Source organism: Podarcis vaucheri (assembly GCF_965113315.1).
Source record: "Podarcis vaucheri genome assembly, chromosome: 7".
Lineage (NCBI taxonomy): Eukaryota > Metazoa > Chordata > Lepidosauria > Squamata > Lacertidae > Podarcis > Podarcis vaucheri.
Window position 1 is genome coordinate 27,095,694 of NC_138765.1, and position 22,570 is coordinate 27,118,263.

General features: G+C 47.7%; 1 protein-coding gene across 1 annotated transcript in view; it reads left to right on the forward strand.

Moving 5' to 3' along the window:
- E2F2 (E2F transcription factor 2) overlaps window positions 1-12,507 on the forward strand; it is a 38,973-nt gene extending 26,466 nt beyond the window's left edge. The window contains exons 3-7 of the mRNA XM_082231792.1: window positions 1,268-1,487; window positions 2,489-2,647; window positions 4,061-4,175; window positions 5,916-6,069; window positions 7,589-12,507. Coding sequence (XP_082087918.1) covers window positions 1,268-1,487; window positions 2,489-2,647; window positions 4,061-4,175; window positions 5,916-6,069; window positions 7,589-7,836 — 896 coding nt within the window. The 3' untranslated portion in view covers window positions 7,837-12,507. The remainder of the gene's footprint in view (window positions 1-1,267; window positions 1,488-2,488; window positions 2,648-4,060; window positions 4,176-5,915; window positions 6,070-7,588) is intronic.
- The last annotated feature ends 10,063 nt before the right edge of the window (window positions 12,508-22,570 follow it).

The following is a 22,570-nucleotide window of genomic DNA, read 5'->3' on the forward strand; positions in this document are numbered from 1 at the left end:
TTTCTAGCCCTTATGACTGATTAGCTTGGAAGTCATGTGGGCAGCGTCCCAGAAAGCTGAGAAGCTAAATGTGTATGTACTGATGAAATAGAAAAAGGTAACTCAGTGTACAAAGTCACTTTTTAACACACATGTGGCTGTACTGTATTGCAAATCATAGAATTGTAGAGTTGGAAGTGACCCTGAGGGTCATCTAGTTCAACCCTCTGCAGTGCAGGACTCTTTTGCCCAATGTGAGGCTCGAACCCACGACCCTGAGATGAAGAACGCTAGTATATGTCACCGCAGGGTGTGGAAGAAGAGAGATCAAAACCTACAGGTGGATTGGCGGGTGGTTTGTGGCTGTTTAATAACAGGGATAACAGAAAGCTGGTTTCCCCCACCCCTTGTCTAAATTAGGCTGTTAGAATCTCTGGTCTGTAGTAACTCAGATGCAGATTTATGCCTGCAGGTGCAGGTCACTCCAGTGTATGGCAGCAAGTAGATGTTTGGCTGCTCCCCGCAAGCTACCATTTCCCACCTAGCCCCGCCCCTGCTGTGATTTTGCACCTGGCAGGGAAATTGCAGCGCTCTTTCCTCGGCGTCTCTCTGTTGAAAGGCACTTCCCTTCCCATCCGTAGCAGAAGGAAGAGGAGGCAGCGATGACAAAGGAGCAAGCAAACGGGGAAAGCAAGCACTCCTTCCTTGGGCAACTAGATAGAGGGCACTTTCCAAAAAAAGTGAGGAGATGCCATCTGCCAGCGTTGAGTCAGGGAAGTCTTGCATTACTTTCTTGTAGCACACAAGCGGCTTAGATCTTGGCAGATCTCAGGAAGTTGCTTTCGCAGAGTCGGGCTATTGGGCAGTGAGTGAGGGGCAGCTGCCTTTCCCTCTCCACATACAACTGTCCTTCCCATTGGGACATTTTATAGGACTCAGAAGGGTCGAGCGAGAGGCTCATTGTAGCTTGAAGCAGCAGCAGAGCTTGTCCCATTTTAAAAGGAAAGGGTTTATATTCTCTCCTGCCACATCTCAATGGGATGCTTAGGTTCATCTTAGGTTGGGTAGTTCGCAAGTCTCTGTGGCTTTGTTTAATGTTTTGCATTTTTCTCAGAAGGTTGATAAAGTATGTATAATTATTGTTCTGTGTATATTAATTGCCAGCTTGTTGCATGAGTCGCACTACATCTCAATGGGAAGCTACCAGGGCCCTGTCAAAATTTACAAGAATTCAGTTACAAGAATTCTGTGTGCAGGCTATGGCAAATCTTCTCTTTTGCATTTTTAGCCCCTAAGTCACCTGGGGAGAAGACCCGCTACGACACGTCGCTGGGCCTGCTAACTAAGAAGTTCATCCACTTGCTCAGCGAGTCAGAGGATGGTGTGTTGGACCTGAACCGGGCTGCCGAGGTGCTGGATGTCCAGAAGCGGCGCATCTACGATATCACCAATGTCCTGGAGGGGATTCAGCTCATTCGGAAGAAATCCAAAAACAACATTCAATGGATGTAAGTGTGTTGGGGAACTGGGAGCAGACCCACGCTGCCCAGTGCCTTAGCTGCTGGACCCCTGGTGAAAAATGACAGCTAAGGGAATTGCAGCCTTGCGCAGTGAGGTTGGCAGGATACGATAGGGACAAGAATAATAACCCTCCCCTTTCTCCCCAAAAGGGCTAGAAACATCATTAGGGGAATACATTACACCATAATTGTTTTGTGAGTATGTGGTGGTGCTGTCGTTTGAGAAAGTTATCAACAGATGCCATATTTCAGTAGTCATCCAAGTTTCACCCAATACGGCAACCTTGGTTTGGACATAATTTACTTTTAGGTGTTCTTTTCTTTTTCTTTTTTTACACAGTTGACCAAATTTGACCAACATCCTTCTAAGTCCAGTTTTGTTCAAAGAGAGCACACAACTAGGTCATTGGCGTAAAGCAGAATGGACACTTGCCAAGAGAGGGAGAAAAGTCCCAAGTCCCATTCAGGACTTTAATGCGTTTGGCCAATTTCTCTACCAGCGGCACTGTCCATACCATTTGTCTCTTTAGTGAAAGCTGCAGAAGATCCAAGTTTTAACTTCTTTTTAATTACAGTCGTACCTTGGAAGTCGAACAGAATCCATTCCGGAAATCTGTTCAACTTCCAAAACGTTCGAAAATCAAAGTGCAGCTTCAGATTGGCTGCAGGAAACTCCTGCAGCCAATTGGAAGCTGCGGAAGCCCTATTGGACGTTCAGCTTCCAAAAATGGTTCGCAAACCGGAACAGTCATTTCCGGGTTTGCGGCGTTCGGGAGCCAAAAACTCTCGAGAACTGAGCTGTTCGAAAACCAAGGTACGACTATACTGGTTCTAACACACTTTCTATGTAAACTGCTTAGAGCTATTGACGATGAAGTGGTATATAATAAATCCTGTTGAAGAAATTAAAATAATGATAAAGTTCTCGTTTGAATGCAGCAAAGTGCAATTCTGCGCTCATTCAGTGTATCTTTTTATTTGCTACCCAGGGGAACAGGGATTTTTGAGGACTCCTCTGTGGCAACGAAGCAGCAGGCATTGCGGCAGGAGCTGACGGAGCTCTCCAAGACTGAGAGGATGCTGGACAAGCTCATCCACGAGTGCACACTTCAGCTGAAGCACCTGACAGATGAAGAAACAAATCAGAGATATCCTTTAGAGGGCCGGCAGGTTCTGGAGAAGTTGGGTGGGAGTCTGGAGAGCTGGCTTCTGTCCTCAGTGAACAATGCGGCTCAATGTGGCTCTCATGAGAATTGTTGGATTCCAGCTTCCATCAGCCCCAGATAGCATGGCGTCAAGGGTGCTTCCCAGCCAAAAGAATACTCATGGCAGATGGTCAATAATAATAATAATAATAAATTTTTATTTATATCCTGCCCTCCCCAGCCGAGGCCGGGCTCAGGGCGGCTAACAACAATAAAAGAATACAACATTCTAAAATCATTTCATTAAAAAATTACTTCAAATCAAATTGATGGCAGCCATTGGGCTCGAGTTCTGTGAAGATTGCCAAAGGAGGGAGTCAGGCTGTGCCCTGGCCAAAGGCTTGGCGGAACAGCTCTGTCTTGCAGGCCCTTCGGAAAGATGTCAAGTCCCGCAGGGCCCTAATCTCTTGTGGCAGAGTGTTCCACCAGATTGGAGCCACCGCTGAAAAAGCCCTGGCTCTGGTTGAGGCCAGCCTAACCTCTCTGTGGCCTGGGACCTTCAAGATGTTTTTGTTTGAAGATCGTAAGTTCCTCTGTGGAAGAGGAAGGTCCCGTAGGGTACAAGGGTCTTAGGCCGTATAGGGCTTTAAAGGTTAAAACCAGCACCTTAAACCTGATCCTGTACTCCACTGGGAGCCAGTGCAGCTGGTATAGCACTGGGTGAATGTGATCTCGCAGCGAGGACCCCATAAGGAGTCTCGCTGCGGCATTCTGCACCCGCTGGAGTTTCTGGGTCAGTCTCAAGGGCAGCCCCACGTAGAGCGAGTTACAATAATCTTATCTGGAGGTGACCGTCGCGTGGATTAAGCCTTTATTGTCAAAGATAACACAGTCACTTCTACAGCTCTGGATACCTATGCACCCCAATCCAGTTATTCCCGGGTCCTCACTCTATAGAGCAGTAGCATCAACATGGGTCCACTCCCCTCCACCAGTTTATATATCTTCCCCCGGTGGGCTGCATGCATGCAGCCAGAGACTGTGCCTGTGTGGCAACTTCCTCTGCTCCTCTCTTTTCAGTTCCCTCCTGGTTCTAGGGACAGTGGTGCAGGAGAGGGTGGGGAAGCACCTGGCCCTTCACTTGCCTGATCTGCCGCTTCCTTGTCTTCCGACCCATCTTGTGCTCCACCCTCCAGCACTGAAGCTTCCCCTGCCTCTTGTTTCTTGCCTCCTGGCTGGTACAGGTGCCCACAGATCACTGTGTCACTCTCCTGCTAGTACTCCCTGATGCATTGCCAGGCATGATGGGAGTTGGAGTCACGTTACATCTAGAGAACATCATGTTGGCTTACCTCTGCCTGAGCTGATTCTGGGTATGGGTGCCTGGTGTTTTCTTTAACTTCTGCCCTGCCCTACGCTAGCATATGTCACGTATCAGGATATCCGTGCCATCAGCAACTTCAACGAGCAGACGGTGATTGTGGTCAGAGCCCCACCAGAAACCCGGCTGGAGGTGCCAGATGTTTGCGAGGTGAGACTGCAAGACTGGGTTGTGGGGCAAGAGTATAAATAATGTAAGAAGAGCGTGCTGGATCAGACCAATGTCCCATCTAGTCCAGCATCTTATCTTCAGTGGCCCCACCAGTTGCCCATGGGAAAGCCCTCCGGCAGACCTGAGCAGTTTCCAGCAACTGATATTCAGAAGCATCCTGCCTCCAGCTGTGGGGCTAGAGATATCCCTCAGGGCCAGTAGCCATCAATTGCCTTATCCTTTATGAATTTGTTAAGCCCTATTTTCTTTCTTTTATTAACGTTCTCATGTCACGTTATTATATTAATTATATTATATTATAACATCATATTATATTACATATCATATTATATGTAATATCATATTATATTACAGGGCATATTATAATATAATATAATTTCCAACATGCATACAAAGTTTATATACCAAATTTATGTACCTAAAGATAGAAAAAAGAAAAAAGGACATAAAGCCATTTCAAAATAATATTTGTACCAACACTACGGACTTCCTGTCAGTCTCGTCGTATATATTTTTTTAACAAATGAATGCACTCTTATTATTGTATATTTCTTTACATTTTATCTAATACATTCCTATATCAATATATACCCTTAATCTTGTTTCTCAACTCAATTTCTCTCCAACGTCAATCGAATGCTAGCATAGATAGCGAACCTTTACTATATTTTTGAACATATATCTTATATCTATCCCATTTTTCCATAAATTTTTGTTTTGAATTTCCTCTCAGGCTATTTGTCAACTGCTCCATTTCAGCAAATTCTTGTAGTTTATTATGCCAGTCTGTTATTGTCGGGGCTTCTTCCTTCCACGCCTTTGCCACCAAAGTCTGGGCTGCAGCCGTTGCATATAAAAATACGTCTCTAAAGGCCTTTGGGATGTCCCTGCCAACAATACTCGTTAAGCCCTTTTTTCAAACCATCCAAGTTGATGGTCCCCACTGGCTCCTGTTTTTTTGCCTGCCTCTTGGTAGCATTAGAATACTAGAATTGTAGAGTTGCAAGGTACCCTGTGGGTCATCTAGTCCAACCCCCTGTAATGCAGAAATCTCTACTAAAGCATCTGTGACAGGTGGCCAGCCAGCCTCTGCTCGGAAACCTCCAATGAGGGAAGAGTCCACCACCTCCCGAGGAAGTCCATTCCACTTACTGTCAGAAAGTTCTTCCTGATGTTTAGCTGGAATCTCCTTTCTTGTAACTCAAACAGTGGCTTCACAAGATGAGAGCTAGCATAGCATTAGTGGCTAAGAGACTCCTCTGTGCATCAGGAAGTCCTGGGTTCAAATCCCACCTCTGTCATGAACTTACAAGGTGACCCATAGGCATGCCACTTTTATTTCAGCCTCAGTTTCTCCTCCTCCCTTCCGTAAATGCAATATCAGAATAATGATGCTTTCCTACATTGCGGCATGGACCCTATTACCATGTCATTGACAGCTTGGTAGGGCCCTGTTGCCTAAGTAAAACGTAGCCTGGTAGAACATAGGAAACTGCCTTGAACTGCCTATTTGTCCAACTACCCTAATGTTGTCCACTCTGACTAGCAGCTTCTTCCTGGGTATTGAAGCCTTCCCCATGTAATGTGGCCTCCTGGGGGAGGGGTGTGTGTGATAGCTTACCTTCCTAGCCTCTGCCCCAGATCTCAGTGAGTTGTGTTTGGCTTGGTAGGTGACAGGTTGTTCTCTAGTCTCACACCGCTTTCCTCTTTTCTGGCCAGGAGAACGTCCAGCTGCATCTGAAAAGCAACAACGGCCCCATTGAGGTATACCTCTGTCCTGAGGAAATCCTGGAGGAGAGCCCAGCCAAGGAAGGCAGCTTCCCTGCTCCTGCTCCAGCACCCCAGGAGAGCAGCAACCCCCCAACAGTGAAAGGTAAAATCTCAGGGGTCTGGATAACCAATGCCTTGGCACTTTTGCACCAGTGGATTGTATTTTGGTTTCTGCAAGGTGTCTCTGCAGGACCCCCTCCTTTCCAGCAATACTCCCCAAACTGGCTTGCTTGCTTGTCTCAGGGCAGAGCACCCTGGGCCAAAGCATCCTTCCTTGGGTCCCTTCCTGCTTAACCCGGCAGCAGTACCCAGTAGTTGGGTCTTGTGGCCACCTTTTTCGTTTCCTACAATGCCCTGCACTCTCGCACCACCCCAGAGCCTTGTGAGGAATTTAAACAGCAGCTCCTGAAACTGCTAAACAAGACAAGGCAAGGAGATGGGTTAGGAGTCTCCAAGGAACTCTTGCCTGATAGCAGAATCCGCATATAAAGTCAGACAGTCTACAGATCAGGGAATAACACAGAGCCAAGGGTCCAGATGGAGAGCAGGAAGCAGCAAGGTAGGGCCGGGAACTACAAGCATTCCAGCGTCTGACTGTTGCTGTAAGCTCTGCTTCAGAAGGCTGAAGCCAGCTGGTTCTCAGCAGTGCCTTCTCTGAGTCCTTGAAGGCTGATCAGCTGCTGGTGGAGTCACTCTGCCTTCTCCCCCTTCAGGCTGCTGTTCAGCAGGTAAGGCTGACTACTGGCCCATGACAATTACTGCCTCCGATCGTGGAGACAGAACATAGCCATCATAGTCCATAGCCATGAACTTGTCCTCCTGTGTATTAGTCTGATCCTCCATCCAAGTTGGTGGCCATCCTTGCCTGTTGTGGGAGGAAGTGCCATCATTTATGTGCTGCAGAAAGAAGGACTTTTATCTGTCCTGAATCTTCAGCTTCACTGGATGTCCACGAGTGTCTTGAGAGAGGGAGAAAGCCTTTTCGCTCCCCATTTTCTCCATGCAATGCACAATTGTATAAACTTTTCTCATGTCACCTCTTGCCTAAAAAAGCCCCAAGTGCTGCGACCCTTCCTCATAGGGGCATTGTTCCAACCCCTTGAAACTGTTGGGGCTCCCTGCCTTCTGCTCCTCCCAATAATAATAATAATAATAATAATATTTTTTTATTTATACCCCGCCCTTCCCGGTTCAAAAACTGGGCTCAGGGCGGCTAAAAAACAAATTTAAAACACTTAATTGTAAAAGCAGCATAAAACACAGTATAAAAACATGAATAACAATAAAATTCAAAAATCAATTAGATAATCCCTGGCTAAATTGGTCCTACTTGGGCCAGCTAGGAGGCCAGAGGAGAATTAGCTGTGGGGTCTCAGAGCGGGTAATCTTCATAAAAGGGGAGAGGGAGGGAAGAGAAGGGTAATAAAAGATCGGGCTGAGTTCAAATTAAAGGCCAGGCGGAATAGCTCTGTCTTACAGGCCCGGTGAAAGGAGGTTAAATCCTGTAGGGCCCTAGTTTCATGGGACAGAGCATTCCACCAGGTCGGAGCCATCACTGAGAAGGCCCTTCTCCCAGTGGGTACCAGCCACCACTCCTCCCTTCTCTTTGTGTCTTTCCCCAGTCGAGACTGTGAAGACTGAGCTGCCCAGCTGCCTGATGGAGGGGGAAGACGGCTTCCTGGAGCTGCCCCACCACCTCCTGCAACAGACCGAGGACCAACTCCCTTCCGCTTCATATGGTGACGTGGGGCCCTTTGTCACCTTCTCCCCTCCCCTCGACCAAGAGGACTACCTGTGGGGGCTGGAGGAGGGCGAGGGCGTCAGCGACTTATTTGAGGCCTACGACTTGGGCGACCTGCTAAAGAACTGAGCCCCCAGGATCCCCAGGCCTTTCTCATGGTGCTAATTCCCTCCACTCCAGAGCCTCGGGGCTTTTCTGCCTTGGAGCACCTGCTTGCATTTGGGCCCAGTGGAACCTGGCTGCCAAGACCTCCACAAGCAGCTCTCCGAGAGATCCTTATTCATCTCAGACTTTTCTGAAACCGTCGTGGACGTTGTGCGTGACACTCTCCCCCCCCTTTAATCCAATGAGAAGTGCCAACAGCTGCCATAGGGGGACCCCCCTCCCACCCCTTTTCCTTCTGCAGAGGTTGCAAGCTGGATGATTATCCCTCCACTCCACTCATGGTGCCAGCAGCTAGAATAGCCCATGTCTGTGACTTTCCTAGGGACCCTTGAAACCTTAACCCCATGATGCTTCCTTGTTTTGCTCCAATTTCTCTCCAAGGCAGAAATGGTCCATTTAGGGCCGTATCGGTAGCACCAGGTGTGATTCTGGCTGGCAAAGCAACTGCGCTAATCCCAGGAGCAGGAGATGTGCAAGTGAGCCCTTTTCCTTGGCTTTGGCACCCTGAAATTATGGGCCAATCTGCCGGGAGAAGTAATATTTTTAACAACTGCTTGGCACAGGGTACTCTCCTGCTACTGCTGCGATTCCTCTCCAAGTATCAGTCCTGTGGCACGATGTGTCTGAGCTAAAAGCCCATCCTGGTGAAGCCGATTAAACTTGAAACTTCCTTTCCAGTGCACTCTGGTATGAAGCTGCAAGGTCGCATGCTTCCTCCTGAGAATGCACCATGTGATACTCTAAATCTGAAATGTACGGCTGGGGAACCTGTTGGACTGCAGCTCCCATCATTCCAGGCTGGCTGGGGCTGATGGGACTTGTTGTTGAACACTGGGAGGACCACAGGTTCTCTACTGTATCAGGAGGGTAGGGGAAGGTTTTCTTTGTCTCCTACGGTAGCTAGAACGTGAGGTTGGCTTATTTTTTGCAGGCTGAGTTCTAAGTAAGCCGTGCACATGCCTTGCTAAGACGACTATGGAGAGGCTAAGCTGCACTTTTTGGACTTAAGCCATGCAAAGTGATCTGTCCTCTTCATTTCCAAGGGTAGCCTCATCCTTGGAAATGGAGCCATTTTCTTCTTGGCAGAACCCTGCTCCTTGTTTCAGACGGTTCTGCCTTGGGCAAAGCATTCTTTCTTCCGCTAGAGTTGTCAACTCCTCCAGACGTTGTCAGACTCCAACTCCCACCAGCCCCGATCAGCAGTGTTATTGATGAGGGATGATGGGAGTTGGAGTCCCAGGAACATTCAGAAGGCCAGAGGGTTCCGCATCCCTGCACTGTAGCCCCCCTCCCAAATTTAGGTACACCAGAGGATGTAATCTCTCATCATTCATAATCGCCAGATGAAGTAGCTCAACTTCTTTGAGGTGTTGGAGGAACTCAGCTGGAAAGATTGGAACTCTTAAAGCAGGGATTGGGGTACCTTTGGCCCTCCAGATGTTGTTGGACTCCCAACATCTGGAGAGGACTGCAGATTCCCCAACAATGCCTTATTGGTTCAGTTCAATTTTAATCTTCAACCTCACCATTGTCACCAAATCCTCCTGCCTAACAGAGCCTTATTGTATTGGGGCTCGTCATCTTTGGGTATCAAAGGTGGCTGTCCAGTTCCTTAATTTGGCTTAGTAAGTGAGCGAGCAAGGCCTTTTCCTAAGCTTGTCCCATCCATGACCAAGAAATATAAAACAGGGAAGCTCCTTTGGCTGGACCCATTGCTGTAGGAGCCTAGGAAGCTTTGGAGCTGCATAGAATTTGCCTGGCAAGCACAAAATCTTGCTGGTTCTTCTTGCTGTGTTCATTGCCCTCTAAAAGTTGATATCCCGCCAGCTCTTGTTTTTTTATGTCCTTGCAGAGCTAGACAAGACACAGGCCAGTCCCTGAAAATACCATCTTTCTCTTCTCCCCAGAAACGTTTAGTGAAAGTCTCTGAACATCACATTATGTGGGGAGCTTTCCCACCTTCGCTTCATGCATTGTCAGCTGCGAGTGTAAAATAGCAGCATGATGAACCATCAAGCCCAAGCATCCAGTTTCTCTAGATGATCTATGAGAGAAAGTTGGGGTGCAATTTAGATGCATCATTCTTGATGACTGACCTTGCTGTCTGGGTCTGGTGGGAGTGGTGATCCCAAAACATCTGGAATGGCCACAGGTCCCCCATCTCTGCTATAGGGGATGCATACTTTCTCAGGGAACAATGGTTTCATTTGTTCTGATGCTCCTGACCAAATAACATGCTGCCTTTGGAGGTGCTGCTGCTCTGAAATGTTCCTTGTCTCTCTCTCTGCCTCTCTCTCTTTGTCTATAACACACACACACACACACAGAGAGAGAGAGAGAGAGAGAGAGAGAGAGAGAGAACTTCTTTGTGGAATGAATCAAGAGTCTTGGAACCAAACATTTTGCTTGGGTATTCATGGTAAGTGACAGTGCTGACCGTGGAGATTTGGAAACACTCCTCCTTGCAGCCTCATTTACTCTGAATCCAGGATTAGAGGTGTAGTACTTTGATTGGAGCTCTGTCACCATGAGTGCCGTTCATTCTAGAGAGCTGTTCAGGGAGAACTGGGCAGTTGAACTTACAGCAGAGGGTATACAGCCATCCACCAACATGTCTGGTGCCTGCCTGATCTTCAAAGCACAAATTGCATCCCAGTTTGAACAGATCCTCAATCTCACATACTCCTTGTCCTCATGGTGCATGACACCAAATTCCACGAATAAGTTAAGCTGGTCTTTAAATCATAGGATTTGAGCCATGGGTTTGCCTCCTGATGATCACTTCTTCCATGGCTGAATTAGGCTTAGTTTTACTGGGGCAGCAAACCTGCATCAGGTCTATAGCACTTCAGGCTGCAGGAGGAACTTGCATAATACATATTGTTCTCCTGTGTTTATTTTTAAAAGTTCCTGCATGTGGAAAATGGGATGTTAAGGGTGTGGGCCTGCCCTTTTCTTCTGGCATGCTAATTTTCTGCTTTCAAAGACTTGTTTTGTTGTTGGAGCATTATGTCATGGCAGTCCCCACCAGCAGTTTGCCATGTTGAAATCTAGGCGGATGGAAGTGCAATACCTCAGTAAGGACTAGGAGTTTGTCGTAGCACTGAATAATCAAGCAATAGCGTGAAGGTGTGGATTGCAAGAAAGTGAGACTGACTAGTTGCTGCCTTGGACTGTGTGGCCTGCTGCTGATATCTGCTGTTTCCACTAGCAGGGATCAGCTTGACACAGTCCCTGCACGACAACAAGTGTGTTGAGTGAATGCAGCCCTCCTTTGCAAAACATTTTTTCCTGATACAGCACATTAAAATATCTGGAAAGTGTTCCATTCCCTAATTCATTAGGGAAACATAAAAGGGTGAAAATTGTGCTTTGAGGAGAAGATTTCATGTACATTATTTATCTTTTTCAGTGAGTTGTTTCTTCCCTGCAGCTACTGTAAAGAAAGAAAGAAAGAAAGAAAGAAAGAAAGAAAGAAAGAAAGAAAGAAAGAAAGATGGGCTTCATCCTAAGGTGGCCCAGCCAATTAGGGCTTACTTTGCATTTTGAAATCACACCATCATGTGACCAAATACACCAGTTGCGTGGAACACCGTTCAATTCTTAGTACCCTCCCAAATTAACGGGACACAGAGCATGAATTCATCCTGGATTCAACCACTGGGTTGCCAGTTGCCAACCTCACTTTAAACTCTGGTAGCGCTTTAATATGGTATAGATTATTTTGAGGTTTGTCTGGAAAGCTGGGGTGGGGGTGGGGGTGGGGAATGGGCATGAAAGCCTTGGGTAAGAAATGCCACAGTGCTATTTTTTTGGGGGGGTAGTCATTCCTTTTCTGCGACAGAAGGACACTTAAGGGCTATCTGTTATATACCTGTTTGAAAATAAGCTTTTGGAACTGAATTGTCTTAAGTGATTTATTTGCATAGACGAGGTTCTTTACTTTGTACATAGCAAAATGAGTTGTGAGTTTGGGGCTTCATCAACCCTTCTGGGATACCAAATTTCTGCAGCATTCAGTTGCCTGCAATTGTTTCGAAACGTGGTCTGGTGTAGACCTGCATCTTCTAGGTGTTTTGAACTACCAGCACAGTTGTTGTCCAAAACATTTGGAGTGCACCAGGTTGGGGGAGGCTGTTTTGTAGAATAATTATTTCTCCATGTTCCTGTTTCACTGGATGTTGTTGGGTTTTTTTAACCAGTTTCTGAATCTAGATTGTAATATGGGTTGAGCATGTGCCAACAATGAAATCGCAGCTCAACTTTAGTCTTAATTCACCATATGTTCAGAGAAGAGGGAGGCCTGTTTTGATTCTTCAGTGCTTCCCCCTATGTACAAGGCCTTTAACATGTTATTTGGGCCCAACGTCGTCCCTGGTCCTGTCTTAAATATTGTAAAAAGTTGTATATAATCATTGCACTGTATTTATAATGGAATCCCTCTTTGACACTGTTCTGCTGTGTGGCTTTTGTTTGGGACTGAGTATTTAAAGACTTCTAGGTTTTCTGTAACTTTTGGCCTGGTGGGTGGAGATGTATGTGAGGGTTCTGTTTTGTTTTGTTCTAAACTTGAGGCACTTGGTGATGTGTGTTTTGTGAACAACAGCAAAAAATGAAATAAAATGTTTGAACCAAGCAGGGACCTATTTTGAGTTCTATTTCCATGGTCATTAGGCTTTTTTTGTATTTTGTTGTGGGGGAGAGGGTAGATATTTCTAAGCATGCCAGACTAGGACCTGGGAGACCAGGGTTCAAATCCCCACTCAGCCATGAAGCTTGTTGGGCGACTTTAGGCCAGTCACAACCTCTCAGCCTAAACCACCTCACAGGGTTGCGGTGGGGATTAAATGAGGAGGGAGAGAACCATGTGGGCCACCTTGAGACTCCATGGAAATAAAGGTGGGAGATAAATGCAACCAATAAAGAAATGCATTACTATGTCCCAAACTTTTAACTCAGGGTTCACTAACATGATGCCTTCAGGCACCAGTGTAACTCTGGTAAAGGTAAAGGGACCCCTGACCATTAGGTCCAGTCGTGGCCAACTCTGGGGTTGCGGCGCTCATCTCGCTTTATTGGCCGAGAGAACCGGCGTACAGCTTCTGGGTCATGTGGCAAGCATGACTAAGCCACTTCTGGCGAACCAGAGCAGCACACGGAAACGCCGTTTACCTTTCCGCCGGAGCAGTACCTATTTATCTACTTGCACTTTGACGTGCTTTCGAACTGCTAGGTTGGCAAGAGCAGGGACTGAGCAACGGGAGCTCACCCCATTGCAGGGATTTGAACCGCCAACCTTCTGATCAGCAAGTCCTAGGCTCTGTGGTTTAACCAACAGTGCCACCCGCGTCCCTGTGTAACTCCTGTAGGTCTCTGTAAATGCTAAAAAAATCCACAGTACATGAAAGACTGTTGGCTCCTCCTGTTCAGTTCCTGGTTGCAGTGGCTCAGCCTCTCCTACACTGAACCAACCCCATTAAACATGCCCACACATTGCGGGACGCTGACATTTGATGACCACCCTCCCAGTGCAAACAGAGGATAGGTGCAAATAATTTCTTTCCATGAACTGATGTGATAGTAATTGATATAGGTGCTTTTCCCACCCCCCATTTATTTGGGGTTGGGCAGCATGCTGACACCATTTTACAGTCCTGCCTCCTGTTCTGCTCTTAAATGTGGCAACCATTATGCCACACTTCCCCACAGGCAGCCATGTTGTGATCTGGGACACTCCCTGTGGCAGCCATTTTGTGATTGCCACCCATAGCACTGACTCACTCGCTGCTTTTGCAGGAGCTGCTGGGCCGAGAACAGAAATCTTCAGCGTGTGTCCCTTGCCCATACGGCAAGCCACCAGGACCGCTGTTTCCTGGTTAGCCGACTGTTTTCAAGTGCCATTTCCAGGCTCCTTCCTCACTAGAGTAGCCATTAGGTCCTCCTGGTCGGGAAACGTTTAACCAGCCTTCCTATTTGGCTGGGACTAGTAGTGGCTGGTTCCCATTGGGGCAGAAGGCAGGGAACCCAAATACGTAGCAGATAGTAAACAGCTAGAGGCAATGACCGGGAAAGCCAATTCACCCCCTCTGCTGATTTTCCTACAGGACAACACTGACAGTGCGTTCAGACACAGGGATTGTTCTGCTAGCTTTCCTGATTGGAAACGCAAGAATTAATGATCCTTGCCAACCTAGCAGTTCGAAAGCACAAAAGTGCAAGTAGATAAATAGGTACCGCTCTGGCAGGAAGGTAAACGGCGTTTCGTGCGCTGCTCTGGTTCGCCAGAAGCGGCTTAGTCATGCTGGCCACATGACCCGGATGCTGTATGCCGGCTCCCTCAGCCAGTAAAGCGAAATGAGCGTCGCAACCCCAATGTCATCCTTGACTGGACCTAACGGTCAGGGGTCCCTTTACTTTCTCACCTGTTGCCTTATGGGACTATGGCTTTTGAATCAATATACAGTGGTGCCTCGCAAGACGAAATTAATTCGTTCTGCAAGTCTCTTCGTCTTGCGAGTTTTTCGTCTTGCGATGCACGGTTTCCCATAGGAATGCATTGAAAATCAATTAATGCGTTCCTAGGGAAACCGCCTTCAGACCAGGTCCGGGGACAGTCTGTCCCCGGACCTCTTCTGAAGGCTGGGGGGGGGACAAGGGCTTTTCTTCCCACCCCCAGCATTTTAAAAAACCCCGGGACAGCGGAGGACTTCTCCGCTGTCCGGGCGATCTTAAAATGCTGGCGGGCGGCATTTTAAAATCGCCCCGGGACAGCGGAGGACTTCTCCGCTGTCCGGGGCGATTTAAAAGCCCCTGGGGAGGCAGGCAGGGGGGACAAAGCCTTTCGCCCCTCGCCCGCCTTCAGAAGGTGTTCCAGCCCCCCCCCCGCCCAGCTTCGGAGCAGCGTTCCGAAGCCGGGCGGTGGGGGAAGGTGTTCCCTCCCCCCCGCCCGGCTTCGGAGCACCGTTCCGAAGGCGGGCGGTGGGGGCAGGTGTTCCCAGAAGCGACTTTTTTTACTTTGTGTGAAAGATCACAAAACCTGAAAATTTATCAGGAAAATGGAATAAAGTGCTGTCTGAATGCAGCCTGAGACGAAGCTGGCAGTCAAAGCCACTTTCAAGTCCACAGAATCCTGAACAAGACAAACAAATCCCCCCAAACTACTGAGGCTTTTTGGAGAAGTATTTGGGATGTATTGACATAGGCTGCCCCCATGTGGCTGTCTGCTGAACAAGGAAGAACAGAAAATACTTTAAGGGCAGAGAAATGGCTGGATTTACAGCTACTCCAAGGAATCTGCTTTTTAATTTACTTCCGGGGTGGGGTGGGGGGATTTCTTGCTGCCACTTGCTATCTTATTTGTAGGTGTTTTGTATGGATTTTTTTTTTAATGATATATTGTATTAATGTTAATGTTTTTCAAACATTTTGTAAGTCCCTTGGAGACTTTTGGGCAGGAAGTGGTTAACCAGGTTGCCGCTGCTTCATCTATAGATTATTATGTAGATCAGGGATGGGGGGCAAATGGTTGGCTAAATATAGGACTCCCAAGTCCTGTCAACCCCCTGCCAACCTGGCCAACAGTCAGGAATGATGGGAGTTGTAGTCCAGCATCATCTGGAGGCCCACAGGTCATTAACGCAGACCTGCTAATCTTTCTCATTCTCATTCTCTTTTTCTTCTTCCTCTTTCTCTAAGCCATGTCAGGCAATGATGAAAATGCTGGACTTGCCAGTGGCCTCTCCCTCAAGGGAGGTCAGCCATGGGTCAGGGTTGCTATCGCTTTGGGTTTCCTGCATTCAACAAAAGGTTGGACTGGATGGTCAGCAGGCGTCACTAATGTGGTGCCCATGGGGGCCAGTGTGCCCACCAGTACCTTCTAAGGTGCCCAGGTAAAGGGTAAAGGGACCCCTGATCATTAGGTCCAGTCGTGGACGACTCTGGGGTTGCAGCGCTCATCTCGCTTTATTGACTGAGGGAGCCAGGGTACAGCTTCCGAGTCATGTGGCCAGCATGACTAAGCTGCTTCTGGCGAACCAGAGCAGCACATGGAAATGCCGTTTACCTTCCCGCCAGAGTGGTACCTATTTATCTACTTGCACTTTGACGTGCTTTCAAACTGCTGGCAGGAGCAGGGACCGAGCAATGGGAGCTCACCCTGTTGCGGGGATTCGAATTGCCGACCTTCTGATCGGCAAGTTCTAGGCTCTGTGGTTTAACCCACAGCGCCACCCGCGTCCCTTCAAGGTGCCCATGAAAAGTCTCAGTAAATACCTTCTAAAAAACCCACGATGTCTGGGAGACTTTTTGCTTTTCTTTATCAGCTCCTAATTGCAATGGCTTGGTCTCTCCTGCATTACACACACACACACACACACACACACACACACACACACACACACACTTAATCCCACCCACATTTTTTGGGGGGGATGGCAGGATTGAAAATCCACCTTTCCTGAAGGGAGGTAAAACAGCGTCATTCTTGGAATGTGGTGGTAGTTAATGCAGGTACCTTCTCTCTCCCCCAATGTGGGTGGTTGATTGAAAGGAGGGTCATACCTACAGCATTTTCTGGTTCTGTCCCTTTTTCTGCTTTTTTATACATCTTGCGTTATGTCACACCCCACAGCAGCCATTTTGTGACTTGCACCCATGGCACTATTCCAAAATACATGTGCCCACTGGCATTGAAAAGGTTGGCGCTTCCTCACCTACAGGGCTGCCTCCAACTCTGCTATGCTTCTATTTCTGTTCTTGCCGTTTTGAAGAGATTTATATCTGCAGCTTGCTAGGAATCCTCTAATTGTACCTGAAGTTACATTAGCAGAGTCCCTTTTGAGCAGCTGAATTAAGAGGCTTCCTCAAGGGCAGGAGCTGCCCTTTGCTACAGAGTCTGGGCCAAGTGCCATAAGCAGGGGGAATTCCCCAAGAAAGCCCACAGATAAGGCCGGGTCCATGCCTGTTAAGTGTTACGGCCTTTTTCAGCAGCAGTGCTTCTGAGGGAATGCTTCATGCTAGCACTTTTTGAGTTTACAATGCTTAGATAGCATCAGTGTACGTGCCGCATTCAGGCAGTCCTGGCTTGCTGCACTATCAATTTAAGGATTCAAGAGCGACCTAAGCTGAGCAACAAACTTGAGTCATACTCAAACGTAATCTGCTGTGGAGAAAGTAGATAGTGATAGGTTTTTCTCCCGCTCTTGCAATGCTAGAACTCAGGGCCATCCAATGAGGCTGAATGTTGGAAGATTCGGGACAGATGAAAGAAAGGACTTCTTCATGTGGAACTTGAGATCACAAGAGGCAGTGATGGCCACTTGCTTGGATGCCTTTGAAAGACATGACTGGTAAGGCTATAGTTGCTAGCCAAAATGTTTTGTCATTGGCACGGCCAAAAGCAGCATCCCCTCTGGATGCAAGTTGCTGGGAATTACAGGTGGGGAGAATGCTGTTGCACTCAGGTCATGCTTTTTGGCTTCCCATTGGCACCTGGTGAGGATGCTGCACATAACCAATGAAAACAGGGACATCCTATTCCATCATATCATCCTTGTTGTTATACCCCACCCATCTAACTAGGTTGCTCTAAGGCAGCCTTTCTCAACCTGTGGGTCCCCAGGTGTTGTTGAACTCCAACTCCCATCACCCCTAGCTAGCAAGGACAGAGCTGAGGGATGATGGGACTTGTAGTCCAGCAACATCTGGGGACCCACAGGTTGGGTGGGAAGTGGGACATTCCAGGATCAAATCAGAACTGGGACTGTCCTCGGAAAACAGGGGCACTTGGAGGGCCTGCCAGCAGGCTCTGTCTTATGTCAGGGGTCAGCAAACTTTTTCAGCAGGGGGCCGGTCCACTGTCCCTCAGACCTTGTGGGGGGCTGGACTATATGGAGGTGGGTGGAATGAACGAATTCCTATGCCCCACAAATAACCCAGAGATGCATTTTAAATAAAAGGACACATTCTACTCATGTAAAAACACACTGATTCCCGGACCGTCCGCGGGTCAGATTTAGAAGGTGATTGGGCCGGATCCGGCCCCCGGGCCTTAGGTTGCCTACCCATGTCTTATGTGCTTATAAGGTCAGATAGAGTTTGATCATATAGCATTTCCGGTGAACCAGAGGTGCTATGCAATGTGTTCCAGCACCATACTAGCATTGGACTAGATGAGCCATTGGCCTGATCTAGGTTCGTATGTCTTTATGTGTTTGTGGCACATAGCCCTCACATCTTTGTTAATAATAATGGTTTTATTTGACCCTGCCCATCTGACTGGGTTGCCCCAGCTACTCTGGACGGGTTTCACAGTAAGGCTTTCAATTGCAGAAATAATTTGCTTCGAAAGCATCACGCCTGCTTCTTGTGAGAAAAGGAGACCACTCCAGATGTTGTTGAACTCTAGCTCCCATCATCTGTATCCAGCATACCCAATGGCAGGGGACTGTGGGAGGCAGGGATGGTGGAGAAAGTTGATTCAATTTGCACGTTGCCTGATTTGCACCTCCTGAAACAATACGTGACCTGAAAGACAACCATCCTTTGAAATTCAGAGTTCTCCTAATTTTGTAGTGCAGTTCTCCAACCAAGGAATGTGTATAAAAATGAATGTACAAGGGTAAAGTATGCATTAAAATGCATACATTAGTGAAAACAGCATACAAAAAATGTATTGCATTAGGGGAAACTGTTTGCAAATATGTGTATATTCGTAATATGCACTAAAATGCCACCAGATTTTCATGGAAATATTTAATAATAATAATAATAATAATAATTGCAAACTGATGTGGAAATGTGGATTACTGAAGAGAAACTGAAAGAACTTCAAACTGACTGTTCGCCCATCCCTAATGGGAGTCAAACTCCAATAACATGTGGGATTCCCCATTCCTGTAATAGGCTGAGGAGTTTAAAATCTCCCTAACCAGAGAGATGCAAATGACAGAAGCAGGCTGGGAGGTCTCCCTGTTCTTTCCCCAGCTCCCTTTTTACATTTGGAGGTTGTTGGGGTTCCCTCATCCATCCACCCAGGTGGTCTCGTTCCCCCCCCCCCTTGCCAGAAGAATGTGATGAATCCAGGGTTTTTGTGCAGCATTTTCTGTAAATCCAGACTGGCTGCCCCGTCGCCTTCCCAGAACTCAGGTTTCCCCTCATCTCTCCAAACAGGAATTTCCATCTGTAATAAATTAGCAGCGGAGGGTTTTTAGACCAAGGACTTTTGCTGGAAAGCAGCAGCAGTAACCAAGGGGAGGAACTTGCAAGCAGCATTCCCGGCATCTGGGAGCAACGGCACCGAGTAGAAAACTGCCTCTTTCCCCCATAATGCCCCCAGTTGTTGAGCTACGGAAAATGCTACCATCTCCTCCAAGTCTGGACCTCTCCTCTCAACCGTGCCCTGGTGATCCTCAGATGCATGCAAAAGCAAATGTTAGGATCCACCAGCCTCCTATGCATAATTTTAGCAAACTGACCATAAAATGAGACAGTGCTGTATACACATCCAGCTACACAAGCCAGGGCATCACAGCTAGGGCTGGCACCTCGTCAACCTGTAGTGCTTGAATGCCACTTTCTTTTGTTGTTTTTTTAATTTTGTTTTTATTCAAAATTAAAACAAAACATGTTATCCAAAAACACATCATCCTTCTCCCCCCCCCCATTTTTCCTCCCTCCCCTCACCCTCCCACACAAAACCCACCCACTCACCCCCCTGACTTCCCTCTGTTCCAGTCTTTGGTTTCTCTGAGACTGCTGTTTTCTGCATGTTACAAAGTTGTATAGATCCTCAAACTATTTAGCTGATTATTATCAATAAAAGGTTTGTGAATGTTTATTCAAAACCTGCCAAGGAGACCAGTTCACTTTGTTGCATCTTCAGATACTTTGTAAAGGGTTCCCCTTCATCTTTAAAGTCACAGTTATCCTTGTCCCGTAGCTTATATGTCAGTTTTGCCAGTTCTGCATAGTCCGTCATTTTTTCTTGCCATGATTCTTTAGTTGGGGTTTCTTCAGTCTTCCATCCTTGTGCTATAAGAACTATTGCAGCCGTTGTCGCATACATGAAGATGTTTTTCAGCTTTTTTGGCAGGTCTTTCCCTACAATCCCTAACAAAAATGCTTCAGGTTTTTTAACAAATGTTAAATGGAACATTTTCTTCAATTCATTGTATATCATTTCCTAAAATTGAATGCCACCTTGTCAACTGACCTCTAAGTATACTTAAATGCACCCTCATCAACTGTCCTCAAAGGTTACTTCCACGTGACCTGCTCAGTGAGCATTTGGTCTGATTTGTTTGCAGAGAGATCAGATGACCTTTGCCATTTAACAAGCGTTCACCCTGATTTGTTGATGGGGAGGATGTTAGATGACGTTGCGTTATTTCACTCTTCCTAGTGCATTTTTCTCATGCTTTCCTTTTCGCAAAATGTCCAGTCTTCTGGGGAAACGGGATTGTTTAGCGAGAGCACCCAACTCAGCTTTAATTGTGCAGCCTAGATTTGCCAGGATGCGACTGAATCCCACCCGAAAACTGACCATCAGGAAGTGCCCCAAGTACACTTGAATGGAGAGTATAGAGGAGAAGGTCCCTGCCCTGAGGAGCCTACAGTCTAAAACTTGATGTCAGGGCTGCTTCCAGATCCCAGCTCACAGAGGATCACGCTAGCCAGCGTTCACTTTATAAAAGCCTTTATTAAGTTACAGTTTCCAATTCCAAGCTGCAGCGTGCAGCCCTACGTCTTAGAAGCTAGACCGGCGAAGCTCCGTCTGAGTCCCCGCCTCCTGTACACCAACTTAATACCCTAGCCTTACTCCACCTTTTCCGCCTGACCGTTCTTCTCTGGGTCCCTCTGCCCCCTGTGGTCTCTTCCTTCCGGGACTCTTCTGACGCTGACCCCCCGGACCCTTCTGTCTCCTTGCGGCGGGCTTTAGGACCTGGCTCCCTTTCCGGGCTGCTTACTGTGCCGCCTTCCTGTGCATTTGAACTTGGCGCGCGCGCCCAACCTTCCACTTTCCGCTTGACCGTTTCTTCGCTCTCCGATGGAGGCGTGGCCACTCCTGACTCATGCCCTCCCCCCTGCGGCAAGCCGCCGGATCCCAATGCCTGGCGCCCTTCCTCCCCACTGCGCTCTGTTGGGGACGTTGGCCCCGATTTCCAACTGCTGCTCTCTGAACCCCCTCTTGTCCCTTCTTCCTGGGGTGTCCCCCTAAGCTCCCCCCTTGCTCTGGTCACTGGCGCTCCTTTCTGTGAATCTTCCGATTCACTGGACAGACTCGGAGACCTCGGGTCGTCGTCATCGCTCATCTTTCCTTCGGACTCCTCCCCCTCGCTCTCTGTTTCCTCCCTTGCCCTCGCCTCTGCTCCTGAACCCCTGACACTTGATGATAAAGGAAAAGTGAGGGGTAGGGACACAGGGTTAAAAAGAAATGCCATAAGTTGCTGTTTCGCCTGTTCAGGCTTAGCTACCTCATCCAGCCTTGGCTTCCTGATACAGTGGTACCTCAGGTTAAGTACTTAATTCATTCTGGAGGTCCATTCTTAACCTGAAACTGTTCTTAACCTGAAGCACCACTTTAGCTAATGAGGACTTCCCGCTGCTGCTGCCGCGCCGCTGGAGCACGATTTCTGTTCTCATCCTGAAGCAAAGTTCTTAACCCGAGGTAATATTTCTGGGTTAGTGGAGTACGTAACCTGAAGCGTTTGTAACCTGAAGTGTATGTAACCGGAGGTACCACTGTACTGTTGTAACAGTGTGGCGTCACACGTTGCAAAACCAGGAGAGCCCAAGAAAGAACAGGGGGAAAGAGTGATAGGAAAGTTGGCAGGAAATCTGGGTTTAAGAGGGAACGTAAGAGGAGAGAGATAGAAAGTTATCTTTCAAAACAGAAACCACAAGTAATGGCTATTAATCTTTCTGTATAAACATTAACATTTCCTCCTTCCCGTGCTGGCTTCAGCCTGCAAAGCATTTCTGGGAGCTGGAAGTGAGGCCCATGCAGAAGCACAAATGAAGAGGAATGTAGGCTCCATTCTGTATTTGTGCTTCCACAAAGTCTACCTTCCCTCAGTTACTGTGGAGCGTCAGACTCCTGCGTTCTTGCACAACTCTCTATCCTGCAATCATTTCCCCGAAAGGCCTGTGGGAGAGGGGGAGGGGGGAGAGAAGAGGAGAATGCAGCAGCCAGCAGGTCCCAAAGTGATCTTGGCAGTGGGATCTCAGCTCACATACAGTGGGATCACCTTCCCTTCCCTTCCCAGCCCAAACCTCATACGATAGCGAAAGCCACTCTGGCAGTGGCAGTGAGCCCAGAATTCCTTGGAACTGCTATGGAAGAAAAGCCCAGTCATCCTTGCTCAGGTTTTGTTGTGTTTTGTTTAATCTTTAAAATCTGCATGATAGGCTCACTTGCATAGTGGTGGCAACAGGACAGGACTCTGGGACAGAGGTCGAGGGCTCCACTAGGCAGAATGAGCAGGAGGAACACAGAAAAGAGCAGGAGCCAGATGTTTTGGACCACAACTCCCAGCAGTTCGGCTAAAGATGGGAATTTTGATCCCAAACATCTGGAGGGGCAGCAGATTGGACAAGGCTGAAAGTGCCACTGCAGTCAGGCTGGCAAGTACCAGGTTAGAGAGATGGATAATTAGTTTGACCTGGTATAAGGTAGCTTTCAGCATTCCTATATTGGATT